Here is a 25086-nt window from a genome sequence, read left to right on the forward strand (position 1 = left end):
GCGAAAGATGATTAAGGCGTCGCTCGCACAAGGTTCTAGAATCTTTGGTACCTAAAACATCACATCACGTCTCTGCGAGATAAATGAAGTATTAAACGTAGTTAAAAAAACTAACTAGGTATCTATAAAATTCGTCTCGCGATTTCTAAACTCTAAACTAAACGAACTATGAAATTAATATCCGATCAAAGGTTCAATATAATAACCAATTTTTTTTCCAAGCTAAACACTCCCTAAGTGCTTATATCTGACGAACTCTGAAGAAGCAGATGAGCTTGCAAATGACACGTGTTTGATTGTTCTTATTTTCTAAAGTATTAGTGTGTATCTCCATTAGGATGCTGAGTTGGGTGCTTCCGTTCATTTGATAGATAAAGCTTAGAACTCGTTCTTTGGCTCTTCGATTATGATTTATGACATGCTAATAATGTTGGATAATAGGTCGCGAATTGGTTTTTGTCAAGTCGAAGTCCAGAGTCCAGACCAGTCCTGGAGAGTGGTTTGTAAAAGGAGTTTACAACAAAGAAACAGTGTTCCTGAAAATCTATCAGGAAAAAGAAACTTTTTCAGGAAATATCCTCACGCCTCAACTCTCAAAACCGGATGAATATCAGTTCAGTTAGGTTCTCAGGACAGTCAGCCAATCAATGCTACAGCTGAGTCAACAAATGCGCTGCATCGTGATGGATTTCACACAATCCATATGCTTCCAATTCCAAAGGGTTATTACACGTACACGAGTTGCATCAGAGCCGTCCAATACCTGGAGCACGACGGGTTCAGGTGTATGGCCCTGAGAAGCCACTTCTCCGGGGTTTGAATGGTTTCCACTAGCTGGTTCTGCTGGGAAGCTGCTGCACTTGACTGCGTTGCCAGAAGATGCATCTGGAAATAGATCTCAGCAGGCCTCAATTCTGCAAGATGAAACAAGGATGGTAAATTAGCTAGGCGATTTCATGACAATTGTGCTTTGTATGAAGCAATGCTTCAGTCTTACAGACCTGGGGGCCAAGAGAACCATTCTAGGCGAAGGTTTTTCTCCCACTTGGCTTTGGAGCCAAGGCTGCCTTCTGCTTGGGCCAGTAAGAGAGAGACAATAGGTAAAGAAGCTAGTGATTTTTGCTGTGCTTTTCTGAGGCTGGAAGCTGCACGGGGTATGAATTGAGGGGCTGCAAACCTCCAGGCAATGTCCATACTGATCGCGCCTGTAATGTTTTAGTCAGCACATAGTCAGAAATAAACATAAATATGTTAGTCAAGGTTTATTTTGAACTAGTGTAGAGTTAAGTTACTAAGAAAAGTAACAGCAAAGGATTCTAACAAGCTATTTACCGTTGAGAAATAATACGCAGCTGTCAGTATCCCCTTCAGCACATGCCTGAGCAATAACTTTTTCAGCACTTGCAAAGTCCTCATGCCATACTGAGCACTGAGCGCATGCTAGATAGAAAAGAGACAACCATCTGGATGCATTACTACCTTTCTTTTCAATGCATTCTCGGAGATGTACCTCTATTTCATCAGAGGTACCTTCCAGTGAACACATAGATGCAAGCTGCTTAAGCATTACCCAGCCAATTTCAGTATCAGTACGGCTTTGAAGGCATTTCATGTACTCACTCCTAGAGTTCAAACAATTGCCTTGCATCACATAGGCTCGACATAGTTGCAAGTGTGCCAAAAAAGTATCCACACTTGAAGAAGTTACTCTGAGAGCTTCAGTAGCTTGAGCAATACAGTTGCCATAGTCACCAGATTGCAAACTAACCTCTGAAGTCAAAAGAAGTAGCAAGTAGTTTCCATACTGAACAACTTTATTTTCTTGTGACTTGTTACCACTGGACATAACTTGCAAAATCAACCTCTTCAAAATCGTGCAGATATGTTTTGGGTACTTCTCCTCACGTGCTTTTTGGAAAATGGCAAGTACAAGCAGGCGACGTGCATCTTGGTTCCATGGTTCTAGGTGAACCCACCTTCAAAGAAAGCCGCACACTTAGTATGCCTAAGAATATATGGCAGAAATAGTAAGAGAAAATGTACCTTTGCAGGTGGCATATTGCATTGTATCCACTTAAGTATTGGTCTTCACATGTTGGGAAAGAGAATTTTGGGTAAGAAGTGCAGGTAGCGTAGCAAGAAACTGCTGCACATGCTTGAATTTGATGTGGAGATCTTAGGCCCCTGTTGGATGTGTAGCCATGCGACAATGAAGTAACCCTTACTGTTTTATGAGAGGCCATCCAATCTTCACTTGACAGCAGCAGAGATCCAAGATGGTTTCTGCAGCATGCAACAAAGGATATACAGTCTGGAAAATTTTAATTGAAGACAGAAGGTTACCATTGCAGGAAAAATCATTACCTTACTAAACTGCAATCAGGATACATGTGGAGAACCCTTTTCAGGTAGGACAGACCACCATCAACCCTTAAAACCTTGTCTAATTCCCCACCAATCTACAATGATTTTTTTATCTACATCAGTACATCTATGCTCTAGCACATATCCAAAAGACGCAAGTTTTTGGAATACCAGAAATTTAGAACACTGCACTTACGGCCTTCCCAAGAGCAATATTCGAGTGGACTTCGCTCATCACTTCGTAGGATGTAAGTCTAGGAGGGATACTCAGCTGAGGTAATTGAAAACGCTTGTTTGGATGCAAAGCATCTAATGCAGAGATAATAAATTTCAGCTGTGTGCTGTAATTGAGTTGACCAGGCAATTTATGAATAACCGCAGCTGCGGAGTCCTTCCCAGAGATGTTGTATGTCAACGTGCATATGAACCCCAAAGCCGCAGTTGCACTCTCCTGGTTCATACTGGATAAGCTTTCAGCCAAGTTTCTTGATACTGAAAGAGCTTCATCATGTCGACCAAGTTTCCACAATGAAAAAGCATATATCTGCAATCCGTCAGTACTCAGAAATCCTAAAAAAAATTGAGATAACTTGTTAGACTGTGTGTTGAACGCATTGAAAATAACTTAAAATGAATTTATTGCCATGCATTGCTATTCAGGATAAAAATAGGAAATAGATTCCTTCAATTGCTACACGAATATAAATACCTTGTCTTTTCAATTCTTCACACTCCCGCACTGACTCAGTTGCAAGACCAGCCTACAGTCAAAGCAATGGTTTAAAGGATAGCTGTTTCATAAATATTCACAAATAACATGAGTTACATGACAGAACATACAAGCTTATTGCACATAAAACATCTGAAGTAAGTTACATGATCTTTTAGCTGCTTGGTATGAACTTTTTTGTCTTCATAAAAGCAGACAATAATACTCTTACCTTACATAGTGACCGGGCAAGATTCACCGAAACATCAGCAATATGACATCGGTTGTCTGTTTCGGAGTTGTGCATCATACCTAAAGCAAATCTTGCTTGACGGTACGATGCAATTGCAGATTGGAAATCTGATCGCACTTCAGAAACCAACCCATTTATATTGTGCGACTCTGGGTAATGAGGTGCTCGATGAACAGCTTGCCTTACCGCCATCAATACCTAAATAATAGAACTAAGTGTTGGAGTATAAGGAGATTATGCGGGACAAATGGAAATAAGTGTAAACCATGCAGTCTGGTACTCTAAAATATCCAAAAATTGAAGCAATCTAAAATAGGAAACAATGCAGGGACAGGTAATAACACTTTGCATATATGGCATCGTGGAAAGCAATATGTAGCACTTGGTATCAACAATCTAACCATATCAGTCATAGAAAATGTGATAACTACCAACAAGTTAGGCATCCTACTGTGGGAAAAAAATGCATTTCAAGCATGAAATGGCACATTATTTTTTAAAAGGAACTTTGGAGTACTACAATATTTTGAAAGCATACCTGAGGTGATAATAGAAGTTCACCAGAATGAGCGGCAATTGTTCCAAGACCAATCTGGAACTCTGGCAGCTAATACAAAAAAATATATATCATGATAATGAAATCAAAAGCCCAAATTATTCTGACAATGGAAGTGCTATCCTGACAAGAATGATACAGATGAACTATGCTTACAGGTAGTATCTGCACAGCCCGCAAGCAGCTTTCAAAAGATTCATTTACCAGGCCATCCCTTAAAAATCACGCCAAACAGTATAGTCAACTACTCAGCTTAGTAAGAACTAAGAAATTATCTATAACAATATAGGGAATCGTTTATGAAATTCTATTGGAGAAATACCTAGGCTGGTGATGGTTTTCAGCCGACATTCCTGCCCATGGCAAGGCCAATGAAGGATCAATGCTCCGAGCTCGATCAAATGCTTCTCTTGCCAACAGCTTATCACCTGACTGCCTGTAAATCTGAAGGTCAAACATCAGTTACCTCCCAACTAATATGAAAGACAATCGGCTGCATGCATAAATAGTACTAACTCTGGTCAGGAAAACATGTCATTTTGGACACCTTTTCAAGTTAAACTTCAAAAAATCTAAACATCAATTTTTTTTTAATATTTAGATTCCATGCGTGAAAATCATGTGTAGTTTTACCCTCTAAAAGTAATTTTACAATATTATATTTTTGGAGGTTTGTCAAATGGTTTGCAGTAGAAATTAATGGTCAAAGATGTATTTGTGTCAATGTCCAAAACATGTATTTCTGACCAGAGGGTGTAGTACCTTTCCAAGGTACGCCCAAGCTTCAGAGAGAGATGTATCAAGATGCAGTGCTCTAATAAAAGAATGTTGTTTTAAAGCTTGATTACTTGATACTGAACCCAATGTAACCCAAAAATCCTTATTAACTGGCTCCAATATCAACCCACCCAACGCCATTTTCTCTGGCAACTCCCTGTTGTACACAGAACATAAAGTTTAATCAGGTAAGCTTGTTAAGAACAGGTGGGACATGATACTAAGCTATTAAGGTAGAACAAAAAGCTTTACCAAACTATGGGGTCTAGACTGTTATTCTCCTCAATGGTATAAATGAGATCAAGACATATAGCAGTGTCATTGTGAATATTAGCTTCCCAGGGAGTGAGATGCAATGCACGTTGGTATGAAAATTTTGCACCATTTGCAGCAGACAAACATGTATTTCTCCACTCAAGTACAGCAGCTCTGAAAGTACCATCATCCATACCCCTCTTGATATTACCATCATCCCATGGAAAGCACCTTGCAAGTGCAAGCTAAACAAAAAGCAGGCAAGATTTATGGTATAAATCAAAACTTAAAATGATAAGATACTGATATTTAAATGACTAATTAATGGTCAAATAAAGGGTACCTGAGCATCCCCATGCAATTTCCAAACACAGGAAAGGTTTCCAGTCAAGGAAGTACAAACTTTTGCAGCGTCTGATGCTTCCTACATCATACTACGTTAAGACAACTCGGGCAAGATATGTGATTCAATTGAAACCAAGACTAGTGTCCAATTACCTTCAAAAGACTAGCTGCCCAGCCAAAGGCCCCAGTCATCACACACTGCCTTGCCCAAGCAAGCAGTGCAGATGCAAGACCAAAGTATGCAGAATGATTATGAGGAGCCATCTCCAAGGCAGAGCAGAACTGTTCAACACCCTAGCATTGCGTATTTTCCGACATGTGTAAGATCATGGAAATTATCACCAGTAGCAGCAGTAAAGGGATACCATAAAATTTGCAATGGTAAAATTATACATTATGCTAATAAAATTTTGTATATCCAGTGTAATAGGTGTCATAGGTCTATTAAATGAAAAAATTCCTACCTTCCTAAAATAACCAAGCATTAGCTGGATATTTCCACTTTCTATCAATGCGAAGACCCTAGAACCATCCAGTTCAATAGCTCGCGCATATGACTGCCAACATAGAATGAGTTAAGCATATTCAGAAGCCTCATTATGGTATACTGTAACATTCACTAATGATGATCAAAGCCCAAAAGGTAGCACACCTTTACTGCTGCAGTAAACATGCCCAAACGGTGGTATGCCAGACCAAGTGCCTAATACCGTAGTAATGGAATATTAGTTACATAAACAAACAACCTGTCTCAGATTTCACCAACATTGACAATATAAAGGAAAGAAATACCCACTTCCCATAAATCTGCACATGTTGGGTAACCTCGTATTGCATGCTGAAGGCTCTGTATAGCCTCTGACCATTTCTTTTGATGGACCTAAATGTGGTTAATTGTCAATACTTATTATTCATAATACATCGGTCGCAATTTAGCATGTGCAAGCAATAAAAAGAACTATGAAGAAAAATCTACCATATCACTTTAGCTTTAAGGGAAGGATGTGAGGGGAGGTGAATAACCTGGTTGGCATGAAAGAAACTGATGCCGGATATATTAATGGCATGTGAATGGTATTACATTTTGGTAAATCAAAAGGCATGTATGTGGGGAATTAAGTTTGGATTGGCCCTAGATTGAGTATTCATCAGTTTTGAAATCAGTAACCGTAACTAATACCCGTAGGCTTTGTTTGGGTGCGTCTGAAATGGTGTGATTTAAACTCAGTCCATATGGATTCAGTCCTTCATAATTCGCAAATTTGCCTCTCTAGATGGAACCACAGATGATCATAAGTACTCAAGCAGTCGAGCAACTCCAACCATGGATATACCTGTAAGTACCCAAGCCTCTGGAACGCCCAAAATGCCCGGGGTGACTTGCCAGCCGCCTCCTTACACAAAGCAACCTCTAAGCTTTCCTTTCCCTCCAAATCTAGCAAATCACATAGAGCCTCCTGCATCAGAGCACACAAATAGCATATCACATCAAAACAGCGTCACGAGCAAACCAACAAACACCTTGCAGGCAAACGCGCCTAAAAGCATTCCAACCCACCCCAGCCTCGGCATCGTCAGGGTTGAGCGTCGCCGCCCGCTGATAGCACTTGGCCGCTCGCTGCGCATCGCCGGCGCGCGCATAATGGTGGCCGAGGAAGCGGAAGGGGACGCCGTCGTTGGGGTTCAGCTTGGCCGCAGCGAGGAAGTGTTCTGCCGCCACCGCACGGAGCCGCCTCGCCTCCTCCTCCGTCGCCGCTGCGTCCGCCTCCGCCTCCGCGCGGTCCCATAGGAAGACACCCTGCACCCACGGAACCATCGCGTGATAAGGCGCAATGGAGGAGCGAGAAGGGCAAGCTACTGCGAGGGTTCACGCAACAATAGAACGAAGGTTACGAGGTTGTAATGGTGGAGCGGGCTGGATGGCTCGTCGGCGAGGGTTTGCTCCAGCTGCTTGCGGAGGTTGGCCTCCGCCGCCTGCGAGGAGAAAACCGAAAGGTCGGTTCCAGATGAAGTGAGGAGAGAGACAAAGTGAGAGAGGGAGAGAGGATACGGTTTCAGGCATATCTCCGGCGAGGTCGCACAGCCGGCCTCCGCGGCGGCGCCGGCGATGGCGACGGCGGCGGCGTGGCGGTGGTGGGGGAAGTGGGATGAAGTGTGGGGAAAGGATCGAAGGAGACGAAGCGGCGGCAAATTTTGCGATTCAGCCCTTCCAAGTAGAGCAAATTGGCTGGACCCTACGGATGGGATCGTAGGGCCCACCTGTCATCCCCTACGCCTCGTAGAGGATTCCATGAATGCGATTCATATGAGTAAACTTTTTTTGTGTTTTCGAACTTAAAAGCTAGCGTTAGAAAATAAAACTACGATGAGAAACATTAAATCACCTCTAAAATTAGGTTTAAAAATACAAAATTTGGCCATGGTTGATAGGGTGAAGAGCAAACAGCGGAGTTCATACAAATGAGCATGGTCATAATTTTTACCATTCCATTATCAAAAATCCAAAGGATGAACTCAGTAAGTAAAAATCAGTATCATGCATTTAGAAATGCTGAAATTTAACGATACCTTCTAGAATTTTCACATGAATTGGTTCAAATCCTATAGGAATTGAGAAAAACTCCAGCACTTCAAAGAAAACACAACCCTTGTTCCTAATATCTTTTAACTTTAGTTTACAAATAAACTGTAAATAACTAACCCATTACTATACTTGGGCATAGCATGCCACAGCAACGAGCTACTACATTCAAAGCACAGAGAAAACTCAACAAATGTCACTGATGTTGTTGTTCGTATATGCAAAGTACTTGTTCATCTTGTTCTGCTTGAGATATTCTTGGATGGTTGAACGTAGTGCGACATTGGGGATAGTGTCATGGTTAGCAAGCGTCTGGTTAGTCACAGGAGATCTGTTGTGTCCCCTATCCAGCCAATCTCTCGTAGCATTCGCTTCATAAGTGAAGCCATCTGCTGCCACCTGAGGATCTCTCATGATCACCTAAAGATAGGCAGTGACAACAAGTGGCTACTAGAGAGTTTAAGACAAGAGGCAACTGCTAGAAGCATGGCAATAGTTCTCACCAAAAAATTGAAAGCAACAACTTGAAGAAAATCTAAGTTTCTAAATCGTAGTACCTAGGAAATTGGGCAAAGAAAGTAGGACGACACCGATATGGCAATAGCAACACTACTGCATCCAGTGAAGACAAATCGAAGAGGCTGGGACAAAAATGGGGACAGAGCTTCCTTCTTCATAGGTTCAAGCACCTTCCACACGTCATGCTCAAGATCAGGGCGCCTTTGCTTGTTGAGCTATGTGCACTGCAGCGCAATGCGTGCGAGCTGCTCCACATACACCAATGGCTAGTCACCTGTAGAATGATCCAACATAGACCGCAGATCATCATCTTCCAGAGCTTCCTACACTGTCCTACCTAGGCGTAGAGGTGCTCGTCCCGTCAAGAGACGCATGACGGTAACATCGAAAGAGTAAGTGTTAGACCGTGGCGTCAGCTCCCCTGTGGCAAGAAACTTCGGGTCCATGTATGAAGGTGTTCCCATAGGCCGGGAGGTGTAGTGTGCTTCGCTCCCGGTGACACTGACTCCAGCAGGAGTGTGAGATCCCAAAACCACTGAGCTTGCTTTGCAGGTTTGCATCAAGAATGATGTTGCCTGGCTTGAGGTCTCCGTGCACCACAGGGTGAGGCCAGTTCTTGTGAAGGAAGATAAGTGCTGAGCAAATCTCTGTGATGATTTGGATGCGCACTTGCCAATTGAGTGGAAGGGTGTCATCGACACAGTTGAGTCGGTCCTCCAGGCTTCTATTTGGTAAGAACTCATAAACAAGAGCTAAAGCTTCGGTGCAGGCTCTAATAAGAGTGAGGGATGCCTTACTCTACTGAGTATAGCAACCTAGATTTATCTAAATATCAATATATACATTTTGTATATGTATCTAGATTCATTAACACATATGAATCTAGCCAAGTCTACAGAGTCTTATAACGTGAAATGAATGTAATATTGTTTTAGAAAAAAAATGGAAGTTCAGTCACAGAGATTTTATAATGTGTAATTTTTCGTTATTGTGTTCACTCCGATTTGTATTTGCCATGTTTTTATATTCGATTATGTTTATGTATCCGAGGAAAATGGTAGAGGTGGTTTCTATTGGTTTGCAAGCCATTTAAGGATGCAAATCCTAGATTTTGTTAATTCCTTCATTTACTTTAAATTTAAAACTTAACTCCACCAAAGTTCATGTTCATAAATTTGATGTCGCCGTATTGGCTAAATAACACTATCATGCCTATAGCTCATTACATGGAGCAGAATGATTAAAGTGTTCTCGATATTATTTAGCTTAAGTTTCTTTTGAATAAACTTTTCAGAAAGTAAAAAATATCCCAAGTCCAAGAGCATCCCAACAGCTCATCTAAATTTAGTCATCCATATCTTTACTTGGATGATAATCTAAAATAGTTTCATCCTTCATATATCTTTGTACTCCACCAGATCATCCATAAATAACATCCTAATATGAAGGTTATCTCTTCTAATATGAAGAGAATATGAATGACATCCGAAAATAGATGATATGATGACCGTTATGTTGGAGCTCAATTTGTGGCATTTATCCTCTATTTTTAGGATAGAGGATAGGATAAACGAGTCGTTGGGATGATCTCATCCTGGTTAGCGCGAGGCCCAGATATCTAACGAGCGAGGCGGCCCATTTTCCGGTGGGATTGGTTGGGAGGCCGGGAATTCCACTCGTGGTGCGAGTCCAGTCGAGGTCAAATCGGGTGGGAATCGGGCCGGCGGCGGAGCGTGTCGGAAGGAAGCCGGCGGCGAGATGGAGGCGACGGTGGAGGAGCTGAGCGAGGCGTACCAGGAGTTCGTGGCGTCTGCGGCGGCCGTGGTGGAGGCGCGCGGGCAGTCCGGGGGAGAGAAGACGGCGGCCACGGACGCCGCGCTCGAGGCGTTCAAGCAGCGGTGGGAGCTCTTCCGCGTCGCCTGCGACCACGCCGAGGAGCTCGTCGAGTCGATTCGCCAGCGGATCGGCTCCGAGTGCCTCGTGGATGAGGCCACCGGCGCCTCCTCCTCCTCCTCCCCCTCGAATCCCTCGTCCGCGGCGCTGGCTGCCCCCGGCATCAAGCCCATCAGCGCCGTCCGCCTCGAGCAGATGAGCAAGGCCGTCCGCTGGCTCGTCATCGAGCTCCAGCACGGCGCCGGAGGAGCCTCCGCGGCGGGTGCCGGCGGTGGGTCCGGCGCCGCGGCTGCGGCTTCCGGCGCTGGCGGGCAGCACGGCCACGGTGGGGTCGACGCGCGCTTCCCGGAAGACGGCGCCCAGTAGGTATGCTTTTGCTGAATAAACTTGTAATAGTGCTTTCTTCAAAAAAAAAATCCAAAGAACCGGTCGTATTTCTGTGTAATCATCTAAGATTTGCAGCATTAGAGCTTTATTATTTTACATTATGTAAAAAAATTGGAGGTTGTGAGGCTCAGCATTACCAGAGTATGCCTAATGATGTTAAAATTTGGGAGAAATTAGCACATTTTATTGGTGCCGTGACTCATGACCATATTACGCTCGGGTAGTTGATTTATTTTTTTTTCATGTTTTTTCAGCATGATATGAGTTAGATTAACATGTTAGCTCCTTTTTTTGTTGGCGACTGATTGTGTAAATAAACTTCCTTCCAGTTGGTTTTACTTCCAATTTTGTCGCGCTCACATAATGTTAGTGCAAGGTACTAAGGTGAGGTCTCGGGAAAAAATAGCAATTTCATATCCTACTCAACTAGCATATAACTCTGCAAGTTGCTTCAATTTTCGAGTACCCGCTCTGGATGTCCTGCTGATCATGCGTTCACCAAATATGAATGCTTTTCCAAAATTTGTGTATTTTTAATGAGCCACATGTTTTATTTAAGTATTTAAGAATGGAACAGCCGCAAAAGGCATGATTTGCGATAATCAACTCTAGGCAATCGCTCAAGGTTTGTGAAACCCAGTTATATTGGAAAATGTTTGTAGTTCTAGTTTGCACATATAATTCTCTGTCTTACATCTTTGCATCTTAAAGGCATTATATTCATTTTAATTGATTGTCAATTTTGACCAAACAATTATATTCCTGTAGCATATGATGGCCGTTTATTGTCAACATCATCTTGGTAATTGCACTGTTCTATGTCAAGATTGATCTGAGCACTCATGCTCTAGCACAAGCATTAGCAGAAAAGTTTCTTCAAAGTATACAGAGATGTAAGGAGATATGCGGAAATTTGGAACTGAACCTGCTGTAGTAGCTCACCTCAATCTGTGAAAACATGGTGATTCCTTATACATGGTTTTGTTAAGGTGCACTAATCCAATCACTAGCAGCTCCATACACCTGAAGCTGACTGTACCAGAGATGAATTGGGCCCATTATCATAGGACAGAATAACAAAAATACAGATGAATATAAACTGTTACCATGAGATGCAGCATCAGGGTAAACAATACAATTATACATTGTCATGGGACCAGCCAAATGAGCTGATCCCTGATCGAAACAACAGTTATTTTAGGTCCACTTGAGTAGTTCACATGAAATGGTCATATTGAATGTGTGATTTTGTAGCAATTAGCAAATCACTCTGCCTTGCCAGGGAACATGGTAAGCTAGACCAACTTTTCCTGGCAAGACAAGCTAAACATTGAAAGCTTCCGTTTATCGGAACTGGTTGTTTGCTGAGCTAAACATTGAAAGAAACACAGCAAGCTAGAAGCCAGGAAAAGCTGGAAATATGAGCCAGATGAAACTCTTTCTTTCCTCTGTACGTCCTTAAGCGAATTAGTGATAAAGAGAAGTAGGCCTGTTGATGGAACCTATAGGGAGGGAAACTCTCCCAAGGATGGTGATCTGAAGATGGCAAGATGCCCAGAATGCAATTGCAATTTGTCCACTGATCGAACATACACCCAAAGTATGTTATTGTCAATCTAATTTCAATTTCAGGTTTGCTATTTGTCAATCGCTTGAAAAATTTTAATCTATCAATTGATTTTTTTTCCATTAGATTTGTTTGAAGATTTGTGTTTATTGCCCACATGCTAATCTGTTTGGTTCTTTTTGTTACCATTCGATTTCAATCCAATATCTTACAAAGTCGATTTATGGATTCAGTTTTTTCAAGTAATTGACTAATAGGTGGCCCCATCTAATTTTCAACCTCTATTGGTCATTCCAAGGGACAACCAAAAGTAAAGATCAGCAGAAAGCAAATTATAAACACAGTATCTGTTTATTTATTCAGAACTAGCTAAATTCATACCGACTGTTCCTCAGAATTTGCCAGATTCACACTGACTTCTCTTCGGTGTAATAGAGCGTAGGGGATGTTTAGGTTGTTAGAGATATAAATGCATATGATTAGAGATAACAGAGTCCAATAGAAACTCTAAAGATAAAGATAAAATCATAGAGATATACGATAGAATATTTATCTTGTACTTTAAGTTTCTATCTCTATGTACCATATAAATATACTCACGAGAGTCAGTGCAATACAACAAATCATATGATTTCTCTCCTCTCTAATATTTTTCACATGTTATCAGAGACTAGATCTCAACACTAGTCGTCGATTTCAAGTTCGTGCCGGCGCCGGCGGCTGCGAGCCGCCGCCGAGCCCATCAACTAATTTCCGACCGACCATTCTACGAAAAGACGACGAGGATGTCAGCCATCCATCATCAATATGCACTGCGATCGATCACTGATGCCATGCAAATCGCTCGTCCATTGGCTGCCGTGCTAATTGCTCGTCCAGCCAGAGGACACATGCATCCATGCTTCAGGCATTCAAGATGATCAGGCTACATCGACGTTACTCCGCCGGCGGGCAAGATTGTTCCGACCTGCGGTTCAACGGCAAAACGACGGCCACGCGTCATCAACTTTCAGCACAGATACAGTGCATGTATTCTGTATTCTTTTTTCAATTAGTTAACCCCCGCAGATAATTCATAGATTAGATTTTCTTCAAGAATTAGTATTAATATTAGATCAATTTCTTTTTAGTCACCGTATATTATATATAGATTAGATTAGATTAGTTTCTTCTGACTACAAAATCTCCAAATCTAAACGGCAGAAGTAGAGGAACGGCGACATCAATCAACCAACAAGCAAACACTGCATCAAGCAACCGATGTCTTCACCAAGCCTTCACGTCCAGCAACAACATGCATCTAACACCGCCGATGATCTACATCAACATGGGATTGACACGACGCCGCTACGTCCACAACGATGGACATTCATCTCGTGTCCTTTGACAGAAATCTGTGCAAGACGCTTCATCGACGATGGCGTCGACCGCGTCATCTACGTACGACGGGCAAAGACTGCATAAACCTGGCATCACCACGGTGGTAACCTCTTACATGACGTACGGAGTACAACCAAAAATTGGTGACCCGACGTCAACGGCGTTCTCTGACATCTGGAAGATGACCCAAGGGCATCCTCTGACATATGCAAAGACGCTTCCAATGACGTCCTCTGACATCTGCAAGGTGCCTCATCTATGACCGCAACTCCGTCTTTATTTTTTTTCGCCTTCGGCTATATGCGGCTACATCAACTACCATGTCTACAACGACCACGGCTACCACATGATCGACTACCTCAACATACATAACAACAAATCATTCTCAACAACTCCAGTCAAAAGCGTCCGTCTCATAGTTATCGTCCATGACACTCCCGCTATGACTACGGGAGGGAATATAGTAGAGAGACAAGGGACGACATAGAAGGGGACGCAGTCACCAAGGTGGAGGACCGATGCGACACGGAAGGAGACGCAGTCAACGAAGTGGAGGATTATCCATCAGAGATGCAATTGATGATGGAGAAACAAAGAAGAAAAGATGGTGAAACACAGGATTTTAAATCCAGTCGCAATTATTCGCTTTGCTCCCGTTACAATCGAGGAGGAATGTTAGAGATATAGATGCATGCGATTAGAGATAATAGAGTCCAATAGAAACTCTAGAGATAAAGATAAATTCTAGAGATATACGATAGAATATTTATCTTGTATCTTATATGTACCCTATAAATATAACCACGATGGTCAGTGCAATACAACAGATCACAACAGATCATATGATTTCTCTCCTCTCTAATATTTTCCACAGGGGTCATTGCCATTTCAAACCTTACCAAAGTATTTGGCAATGGCAAAGATTTGGCCAGCCAGATTTGTTGGAGTTAGGTGGTTTGGTTTGCTGCACAATTTTCTACGTGTTTGAGCTCATGTTGATTCTCTTACAATTTTGTTTTGGCACCAAACCAGATGAATATGTCACCTTACCGATAACTCCGAGTGGCCCGTGTAAGCTGGGCCATAGAGGGAATGGTGATTACGTCCGGCCCATTAGAGCTGGCTTGAGCCCAGGTTACATGCAGCCCGTTTAGCAGAATTGGACTCAACAGTCTTAGCCCTGATAGAACAGCGGCCCGTTCGATTGGCTGGTTGGACCGTCCAGATCAATCAGGATCGGTGGCGTAGGTTTGATTCGGCTTCCCGCGATCCCGCAAGGAGGCGGCGGCGGCTGCCGTGGCTTCCGCCGGAAGCGAGCACGGCGGCCGCTCGAGCAAACGCCGACCCGGCTCTGCGTTTGCACGCAATAAATCGGGATAGTTTTGCCTACGATGGATGCAGGATGGCATTATGGCAAGAACGTGTCGGCTGCAAGCCTGCAAAATCTTTTGGGATCGATCCATGCATGTATATGACATACTTTTTCTTGATCTGATGGTTAATCATAAATGCTTCCAGAATCTGGTAAAGCTAGAAAGCAGTAAAATTGTTTTTAATCATAGTGCATTTTTCATGCTTGGTTTTTAAATCACTAACAACACATATATAAAAGTTATTTTTATTTTGTAAATATATCGTTTAACTTTTTTTCTCTTAACAAAACGAATAGATGACCATATAAAACATTTTATATGAAACGGAAAAGAGTAAAAACATTACTAATCACCAAATATTTCGTCTCGTCTTAATATCTTGCTGGAAAAAGCTATAAAACGGGTTTCGTTCAGATGGAACAGTTAATAAACAATTAATTTATGTGTGCTAACGGATGGACAATGAGGCACCGGTGCCACGTGCTCCATTGAGTTTTCACTAATCTGTCCCGTACGTATGTATCCCGTGCTGTAGTCTCACTCTATCTTAATTAGCAGAATATTTTACTCGGATGCAGAGCACACGCAGCCAGCTAAACGTACTTCCGAACGGATGACCAAATTAGCACCCGAAACGCTCCCGCGCGCCCGGCGCCGGAGCTCGCGCCGCGGCCAGCATGCCAACGCACGCACGCGTCCCGTCGCGCGACGCCGCCGCCGGTCCACCCGTACCCCTATCGCGCGATCTATAAATACACGTAGCCTTCTACACGATCGTCTCCATCACACACACACACCATCGGATGAACAACCGGAGACGCGGAGAGGAATAAAACTTAGCCCGGAATAAAGTTGCGCTACAAGAAGCGAGGCGGCCGGCCATGGGAACCCTCTCAAACTTCGCCGTCGCCGTCGCCGTCGTGGCGGCGCTGGTCACCGGCGGGTCGTGCGGCCCGCCCAAGGTGCCGCCGGGCCCCAACATCTCGACCAGCTACAACACCCTGTGGCTCCCCGCCAGGGCCACCTGGTACGGCAAGGCCACCGGCTCTGGCCCCGACGACAACGGTACACACGTGACCCGATAATACATATGATCTATCATTATCAAGATCTAGCCAATGAGATTATACTGGTCTAAATAAATTAGTTAGAGTTTCAGTCTCTTTTTATTGATATTTATTATAAAATTTTAAAGGATCTTCAGGAGGGCTAAAATAGCTTTAACAGGGTGACAGAGACTCGTGTGATCAAGCTCCCACCGTCCCGTGCTAGATCCGCTCATGGTTCTTATGATTCTATTATGATCATAAACAGACGGTGGATGTCGTGATTATTTAACACCAGACATACATCAAATATATGGATGCTATAAATGTCTTGTCGTACCAGCATCATATTAAAAAAATCGTACCTGTAGCAATACTCGTACATGACCTGGCCACGTCGATTCATCCATGCATCGTGCAATGCTGCGAGCAATATATCCGGCCAATCTCTCATCGATCCATGGCGATGGCTGATTTTTCAGGTGGCGCGTGCGGGATCAAGGAGGTGAACCTGCCTCCCTACAATGGCATGATCTCCTGCGGCAACATCCCCATCTTCAAGGACGGGAGGGGATGCGGTTCATGCTACGAGGTAACCTCACCAATTAATGTACAGTTATAAACACACATAACTATAGGTGTGCGCTATCTCAATAATTATTCCGATGATCTTTAACCTGAAAATGATTGAACTCTTCTTCCGAACAAAGAAATTTCGAGAGATTTTTGGAAAAAAAATCGTGTAAAATTATCATGTTTCCCACTATTTTTTTTGCGTAAATTAAAACACATTTATCACCCCTATATTTTCTCTTCTGCTTATACTTATAAATCAAAATTTAAATTTTTATCCTTAAATTTAGTATTGATTTTGAGGTTTTTCACCGAAGTTTATTTTTCTGTCCTAAATTTTAGATCGTTAATAATACATATATAATTTATTTTTTATTTATAAATACTACCTGTCCCTTTTCACATAAAATCCATCTACGGATATCAAGCAAAACCGTTGGCATGAACCTTAATTAATCTTGTAGTCAATACAGTGCATTTTTTGACAGGCATTTAATGGGATGGAAGGAATTTTGCTGATTAATTCACATCGATTCGCGTGCATTTTGCAGGTGAAGTGTGAGAAGCCGGTGGCGTGCTCGAAGAAGCCGGTGACGGTGTTCATCACGGACATGAACTACGAGCCGATCTCGGCGTACCACTTCGACCTCTCCGGCAAGGCGTTCGGCGCCATGGCGCTCCCGGGGAAGGAGAGCGACCTCCGCCACGCCGGCATCATAGACATGCAGTTTAGGCGGGTGCGGTGCAAGTACCCGCCGGGGCAGAAGGTCGTCTTCCACGTCGAGAAGGGCAGCAACCCCAACTACCTCGCCGTGCTCGTCAAGTTCGTCGCCGACGACGGCGACGTCGTGCAGATGGACCTGCAGGAGAAGAGCTCGCCGGAGTGGAAGGCGATGAAGGAGTCGTGGGGCGCCATCTGGAGGGTGGACACCCCCAAGCCGCTCAAGGGCCCCTTCTCCCTCCGCGTCACCACCGAGTCCGGCAAGAAGCTCGTCGCCAAGGACGTCATCCCGGAGAAGTGGAAGCCGGACACCCTCTACAAATCAAACATCCAGTTCTATTAAATTCAAAATCCTTTTGTGTTTTTTTCCTCTTCTTTATGTTTCAAATGATTTCGTTTGAAATTTCATGCAGGTGGGGAAGCTCATCTCCCCCGGGTGAAATTTCAAAAAAAAAAAAAGTTTTCGTTTCCTTCTGCAATTTATTTTAACATAAGATAATTGCGCGGGTATATATATCCGCGCCATCGTGTAAGACGATCAAGAACACTATATCTGAATTATGACCATCTGATTCTCCAGGAAAAATTAATCTGACAACAACAGTCGCGTTGTCGCTCTTCATTTGTGAGTGTTTTGCAATGTCCCTCGTCGTTTTATTCTGCCCAGACAGCTGTGAAAGAATAACAGCATATCTATTATTCACATATTATAAAAAAATAAATGATATATTTGGAAGCAAAAAAATAATTTATTAATAAAACATTTATATATGTTTCTAGTGATCTAAAAGCATTGACTGGAAAATAAACTACGATAAAAAAACTTCGAATTTAAGTTATAAGCACAAACAAAAATAAAAAATATAAGGTTAATAAAAATAATAGGAAAATAAATCATCAGGTTCGCTTTTACGGGCTATAAATTCCCATATTAATCGAAAAAAGAAAAAAAAATAATTTTAGAAATACAAGTTCGGAATTAAAAATAAAGAAAAGTAAAAAACAGTGTGTAAATACAGCTAGAAAAACCCAAAATTCGTATTAAAAATTAAAAATAATTAATATTGAATGGAGAATCCATCTATAAATGCAATGGATACGTCTAAAAATCTAGTTAGAAATAAGTAATATTAAGAGAAAGTGTTGAGGTATAAATACAATTTAAAAGTATCTAAAATTTGAATTAAAAATAAATATTATAAAGAAAAAAGTATAAAGTATATATACAAATTGGGAATTAAAAAATAAAAAAATAGTAAAACAAGGCTCCAAGTAGAAATACAATTTAGAACATCTAAATTCAAATTAAAAATAAAAAATAACCAATATCAAGATAAGAACCCATGTATAGGTCCGTGCTAGCCACATGATATGTGGGCCACCAATCGCCATGCTACTATCATCATATCATCATAGACATGTAAATTTAAATTCAATCAATACAACGTGAAACAAAACAAATAGTGAGAAATGAGGGACAAAAGCCTATCTCCATCATAATTTTGTCAATTTTCAACAACAGTAAACAGATTGGACACATTATTCTAAGTAGTTTGAACCAATTCTGTTCAAGCAAAAATCTGACGTCAAACATTTGCTTATCACTCTAGTCATGAGCATGCACAATTTCATTGCAAGTTGCAGCTCACGAAACAAAACAGCTACACGACACGAGCATACTTCTGAACAAAGAATGGTCTATCAACTTTACAAGTTATGATGCTACTAAGAACAATCAAGCTAACTAACTAATCTACGATGGTGATCTCTGCTGCTGCTGCATGAATTCCTCAATGGCAGAACGGAGCGCAAGATTGGGGATCAGTCGATGGTGTTCCAGAATTGATTTTGTCATCGGAGAAGTGTTGTGCCCGCTGTCGAGCCACCCTTTGATGGCCTCTGCTTCATAAGTGAACCCATCTGCTGCAATTTGAGGATTCCTCATGACCTCCTATGATTTTGTTTCAACGAAGCACGCCGACTGTTAGTAACTTATTATTATTATTATTATTATTCCCCACCAAAAATGCTGCCAGGAACTTTCTATTCAAAGGATCTTTATATGAATTCGGGCTACTTCAGCAAGCATACTATTTTTTTTTTCAGAAAGTTATATCAGAATAAGTAGTTTTCAGCACAACAAAATCGAAAGACCAAAGCATGCACGCTAGTTAACTTTCATGTTTCCCTCAGTAAGAGGTCCAGATCTCTGATAGTCTGATCCTGTCTTAAGTGTGGCAACAGTTTCAAGAAAGCAGCTCTCGGTAAAACCAGACCTTGGCTTAAAACATAGACAGCTGCTACTCCCTCCGGTTCATATTGTAAGACTTTCAAGCCATACTTAGATTTATCTATTAATCAATATATGTGGTTTGTGTATGCGTCTAGATTCATTAACATCCATATGAATCTAAGTAATATTAGAAAGTCTTAAATTGTGAAATTGAGGTAGTAGTATTTTAAATCTTGAATGGGTGATTTTTAAGCAAGAGATACTGAATTTCTAAACTAACATGCCATAAGTCTGAGAATATCAAAAAAGCTAAAGTCAGTCATACACGACACCAAGAGCTACCAACACAATAATTTTTGGATAGTTCTCAGAACATGGGATGGTGTTGTGCTTCTATCATATTCCTACTTGACTGCAATAAAGAAACAGAGCATCCACATGTTTCTTCTTGCCACGTTTGCAATTTGAGCTATTTTGTGGTATGCAACTACGAAATACATTTTATATGTACTGCACTGCAGAGAGGTTGCAATGTACCTGAGAAATTGGGCATATGAAGTAGAACGGCGTGTGGTTCATATCCAACCAGTGTCCAGAGGATTGTGGTTCTACTGGCACAGAAGCAGATTTTACAAGGGGTTCAACCACGCTCCACACATGATTCATACGATCAGGGCGCCTCCTCCTGCTAAGTTCTGCACACTGCAGACCAAGAAGCATCAGCTTCTCAGCCTGCACAAACGGCCAATCTCCAGCAGATCGGTCAACAAGTGACTTCAGCACACCCTTATCAAGTGCATCCTCCACCTCCCTTGCAATGCCTAAAGCTGGCTTCCCAGTCACTAGTCGCAGTATGATAATGCCGAAAGAGTATATGTCAGACCGTGCTGTTAGTTCCCCGGTGGTAAGAAATTCAGGGTCCATGTAAGCAAAAGTTCCCCTTGGATTCGTTGTTTGGTAGAAGCTCGTGGACACTGTGCTAGACTTATTTAGGAGGCAAGAGATGCCAAAGTCACTAAGCTTACTGACAAAATTTGCATCAAGGAGAATGTTTGCTGGCTTGAGATCACCATGGATGACTGCGTGAGGCTTGTCAGAGTGAAGGAAGATGAGCGCAGAACATATCTCACCGATGATCCGTGTACGGATCTGCCATGTAAGCGGAGACGTGTTGTTTTCACATGCTAGATGGTCTTCAAGGCTTCCATTTGGTAAGAACTCGTACACAAGACCTGAAGCTTCTGAGCAATAACCTACAAGAGTTACAAGGTTTGGATGCCTCACTCTACTAAGAACAGCAACCTGCCCAGTAACATTAGATTAGTGCAACTAAAACAATACACAATCATTCAGTAATTGTGGTTTTAGAGTTGTTATTAACCTAACATTAGCTTCGTTTTTTTTAAAAAAATACCTCTTGCTGAAACTGTGACTGGCCTTGCAAGTTCTGAGAGCGAAGCATCTTAATTGCCACAGTTGTGTTGCGCAGCAGACCCCTGTAGACACACCCAAACCCACCTTCTCCAATTTTCATTGCATCATTGAAATTCTGTGTTGCCTGATGCAGCTCCAACAAAGAGAATTCAGTGCTCCATGATAAGCTTGAGCTCGATACCATACTTTGTCCCTCTGCGCACAGCTCTTCTACATGTTTGAGTGCATTGTCCCTTTCATGCTTCAATTGTTCTAACTCCAGTTGCAGTGAATTGATGAGGGCTTGGCTTGCTGCAACCGTATCCTTGAGATCATTGACAGTGCTTCCATACTCTACGGCCTGTTGCTCTAGTGTCACTTTCTGTTCACTCACCTCAGAAAGCTTACTTTTGATGTCATCTCGGTTGTGTTTCAGTACATCCATTTCTTCCTTCAATAATCGTATCTCCACATTTGCCTTTGCTAAGGTTTTCTCAGACTCTTTCCTTTGCTTGGCCTCATTTAAGAACAAATCCTCAGATTTCTTGGCCTGCAATCAGTAGATCTTTGCATAAAAAAAACCTGCACCCTTTTTATGCTAAATTGGCGAAGAATTTACCTTTTGGTGATACGAGATCAAGTCTTCTTCTGTTCTTTGTCTTCTTAGTGACTCATCATATGCCTGCTTCCTATACTTCTCCACCTCTGCAAAGGCTTCTTCAAGTTTATCAAATAGGTTAGCATCTGAATCTGCATCGCCCTGGATACAGCACCATTTAATGAAATCAGATTCCTAGCTAACCATCCAAAGCTTAAATTTGGTGTAAGAGCTTACCTGTTCATGATGTGGTGCTGAGTTTGGAAAATCAGAACCTGCAAGTGTTGAGATGTCATCTCTAGGTATTCCAGACGAACTAGAATCGCTCAACACCTCTTCAGTCACAGTAGAAAAAGAAGCTCGGTATGAACTTGGAAAGCTTCCTCTCCGGATGCTATCCCAGGAATCAACAGAGGTGCCCTCCATGTTTAGCCTGCTAATGGCTTCTTGTAGGGTTGATCGAGAATGTAGTTGCAGTGATGTTCTACTAGCTGCAGGGACAACCTTTTCAGACACAGACCTCTGTATGGAACCATTAACGGCATTGTTTCCAGATTGAGTTGTTGTTGCTCCCCATGTAGACAAATTGGATATAGAGCCTCTGATAGCGCTGGCTGATTGTGTTTTTCGAGAAATAGGAGCAACAGACTCTCTGAACACAGTTTATACAGAGAATTACTCAGAATGATTTTGGAAGAGAGAGCAATAACAGAATGATTAGTATTTAGGAAACAATATATGGAGGAAGTCAGGATGAAATGAATATACAGACTGCACTGCTCATAACTTCAATGTTATCAACAGATCAGGAAGCGCAAAGCATAATCATATTCTTAATACCTAGTGTATATCAGATGCTCCTTGCAAACAAACCAAATCTTGCATGAAGTATTTGCTTTAAGCATGACTGCAAGTGCTGTTTTGGACTTGGGCGATTTCATTTTCCTGAAATTACAAGTAGGGTGGCATCACTTAGCTAGATATATGATGCAATAAAACAATAGCAGAAATGAAGATATACCTGGAGTATTGCTTGTCAGCAGCTGCTCCCATGACAAGTTTAGTCACACCATGCAGCAAAATAAGCTCTATAATCCCACTAGCAATGTCTTCATTTTCAATGACAATTTTCTCGCATTTGACCTGAAAAATCCAATGCGCTTAACTTGTCTTCCTAGCAATTCAGACTTCAATATTAAGAATTAATGTGATGGCTGCCTGAACCTTCATTCTTGTGCATTGCTCAAGGTACTCATCCAAATCCTTCTCCACCTGCTCCTTTTCATATTTTCTGTAATTACTGACCTGCTCTGGCCTCAATTTACTTGCATGGAACTTGCCTCCCACTACCATGTAATTAGATGAGATGTTTAGAACACCACACGAAGAAAATATGCAATTTACCTTGAACTTAAAAACATGAGGACAATATCTAATCAACCTTCACGCGATTTGCTCTTCTAAAAAACTTATAATTGGCTGTGACATCCATTTTGGATGTAGAGCCCAGGCTCGAATCCATTTTCTAAAAGAAAATTCTAATGTGAAGTAAACTTCTACTGTGAGAAGTGTACTCATTACTACTTCAGGACTATTCTGAACTGGCTCAGCGTGCATCCATGGGCACCAATCCTAGAAATCATAAGTTCGCACTAAAAATTTGGGATAAGGTGAATAAAATCACCGATACATCGGCCAACTTTTTGCCGACGCGGACAAGCGAATCGATGCACAACGAACTAACAAAAAAAAAAAAACCCTTCCCCCTTTGCCATATAATAGTACTAGCATTTACACCAAAAGGAAGCGGAAATCTCTGCACGAACCTAGCCCAGCCACACGCTCGGGATATCGGTGCGCGCGAATGTGCTCGCCGGAGTGAGCTTCCGCAGCGATGCCCCTCGCCGGAGACGGCGAGATAGGAAGCGCCGCATTGGGAATTTGGGATTAAAAGGAGCTGAGAATGGAATACGAATAATCTCAGGGGCTTCCACGCAAAAGGCACGCCGCCATCCGGCCGGTCTAAATCCCGGCCGTACACAGCTAATCGAACGGCTGAGGCGAGCCCCCCCAGCCTGTGGCGTTGGGCAACAGAGCGACCGACGCGAGGAGTGGGCACGTACTGCTCATCGGAATCATCTGCGCCGGCGAGTGGACGTGCGCCACCACCACGACCGCGGCGGCGGGCGCGGAGGCCACCTCCGCGAGGTGGCGGAGCACCCACGCGATGGTGGACCTGCCGTTCTTCTGCTGCACCGGGAGCGCCACGAACACCCTGTTCGCCATCGCCGCATCCTCCTCCTCCTCTCCCTCCTCCTCCTCCGCCGCCGCCGCCGTTGCGCGGAGTCCGGAGGAGGAGGAGGAGACGCCGCTCGCCGTCTCCCACGAGTCGCCCCTCGAGCCCATCACGCGGCGAGGGCGAAGCAAAAAAAATGGCGCGAGCGTGCGCCGCCGTGTGGCAACTGATTAACCAACCCTCCTCCCTCCTCCTCTCTAAGTCAAATCCCGAGCTGTTGCTGTTAACCCAGAGGAGACGGTGATTAAGTCCACAAACTGATCGCGGGTTTGTTAGTTTAGGGCGTAATTAAGGATCCTAAACTTGTCTAACAAACTGCTACTCCGTTCTGGAAGGGAGCGGGTCCACCGCTGACAGGTGGGGCCGCGATGACTTGGCGGGAACCAAAGTCAAGCAGTCAACCCCGCCCAGGAATGTGGGATCCAGTTGAGACGTTGACTGGTTTTGTATTCAATTTCAAGAGATCAGGAATGTTAAAGCTACAGATATTCATTGGTTTCACCTTTCAAAGACTTGGAAGCAGTGGAGCTGGCCGAAGAATGCTCCCATGGTAGTTCCTCCGTTTGGTTTCATTCGACGAACTTAGGCCTTGTTTAGTCTATAAAAATTTTTTTAAAAAAAATCAAACTTTTGGACATATATTTAAAGTATTAAATATAGTTTAATTATAAAACAAATTTCAGATTCCGCTTGAATTAATCCGTCATTAGCATACGTTGGTTACTGTAGCACTTATGTTCTAATTAAGCTCAAAAGATTCGTCTCACGATTTCCCCTGTAACCGTGTAATTAATTTTACTATTTAGATATATTTAATATTTTATTTAGGTATCCAAAGATTTGATGTGATGTTTTTGAGAAAAAGTTTTTAGAAACTAAACAGGGCCTTAACTTTTAGATTTACATAATTATTAATTATAGTGTGTTTTTATAAAATATTTTAATTGTAGCTTAATTATATTTATATATATATATATGCATATATTATTTTAGTAATATTAAAGGTCACTAAAAGTTATCTGTGTCAAATAAAAAATAATGAGAGTATACCATTTTACATCATATTTCAAAACCACTCAAGCAGAGCCTAGAAGCGTATTGACAACGAGGTAACAACACACTTATATACAATAGAAACATTTTCAAATCGATTTTTTAAACTTATTGTTTCATTTCTAAAAATATCATTATAAAACTAATTCCAAATCTGAACTTTTGGTCGGTGTTATTTGACATGCTAGACTGGG

The 25086-nt window shown here is 42.3% G+C and overlaps 4 protein-coding genes across 5 annotated transcripts; 2 read left to right on the plus strand and 2 right to left on the minus strand.

The window, feature by feature from the left end:
* Positions 1-399: 399 nt before the first annotated feature.
* LOC102711380 (tetratricopeptide repeat protein SKI3) lies at positions 400-7425 on the minus strand. The gene is made up of 22 exons (XM_015841902.2): positions 7310-7425; positions 7153-7233; positions 6818-7057; positions 6594-6716; positions 6056-6139; positions 5912-5962; positions 5724-5816; positions 5413-5553; positions 5258-5338; positions 4912-5159; positions 4645-4816; positions 4205-4326; positions 4039-4096; positions 3865-3933; positions 3306-3524; positions 3074-3125; positions 2561-2934; positions 2365-2459; positions 2044-2283; positions 1333-1976; positions 1002-1205; positions 400-914 (listed from the first exon to the last, which is right to left on the minus strand). The coding sequence occupies exons 1-22, from the start codon at positions 7319-7321 to the stop codon at positions 727-729; spliced, it is 3591 nt and encodes a 1196-aa protein (XP_015697388.1). The 5' UTR covers positions 7322-7425; the 3' UTR covers positions 400-726.
* Positions 7426-9993: 2568 nt separating this feature from the next.
* On the plus strand, positions 9994-10951 carry LOC102700652 (mediator of RNA polymerase II transcription subunit 32). The gene has a single exon (XM_006661965.3). The coding sequence runs from the start codon at positions 10118-10120 to the stop codon at positions 10616-10618; it is 501 nt and encodes a 166-aa protein (XP_006662028.1). The 5' UTR covers positions 9994-10117; the 3' UTR covers positions 10619-10951.
* A 4792-nt stretch (positions 10952-15743) lies between these two features.
* LOC102700930 (expansin-B9-like) lies at positions 15744-17687 on the plus strand. The gene is made up of 3 exons (XM_006661966.3): positions 15744-16024; positions 16488-16597; positions 17130-17687. The coding sequence occupies exons 1-3, from the start codon at positions 15841-15843 to the stop codon at positions 17640-17642; spliced, it is 807 nt and encodes a 268-aa protein (XP_006662029.1). The 5' UTR covers positions 15744-15840; the 3' UTR covers positions 17643-17687.
* Positions 17688-17761: 74 nt separating this feature from the next.
* Positions 17762-24056, minus strand: LOC102701205 (U-box domain-containing protein 33-like). 2 transcript variants are annotated; one of them, XM_015841823.2, is made up of 9 exons: positions 23667-24056; positions 22768-22889; positions 22565-22686; positions 22384-22488; positions 21781-22195; positions 21565-21705; positions 20947-21495; positions 20070-20834; positions 17762-17970 (listed from the first exon to the last, which is right to left on the minus strand). In XM_015841823.2, the coding sequence occupies exons 1-9, from the start codon at positions 23947-23949 to the stop codon at positions 17785-17787; spliced, it is 2688 nt and encodes an 895-aa protein (XP_015697309.1). In that variant the 5' UTR covers positions 23950-24056; the 3' UTR covers positions 17762-17784. The 2 variants fall into 2 exon arrangements, with proteins under 2 accessions (XP_015697309.1, XP_006662030.1); XM_006661967.3 differs by lacking the exon at positions 17762-17970 and adding an exon at positions 18852-19250.
* Positions 24057-25086: the final 1030 nt, after the last annotated feature.

This window comes from Oryza brachyantha, chromosome 10, assembly GCF_000231095.2.
Source record: "Oryza brachyantha chromosome 10, ObraRS2, whole genome shotgun sequence".
Taxonomy (NCBI): domain Eukaryota; kingdom Viridiplantae; phylum Streptophyta; class Magnoliopsida; order Poales; family Poaceae; genus Oryza; species Oryza brachyantha.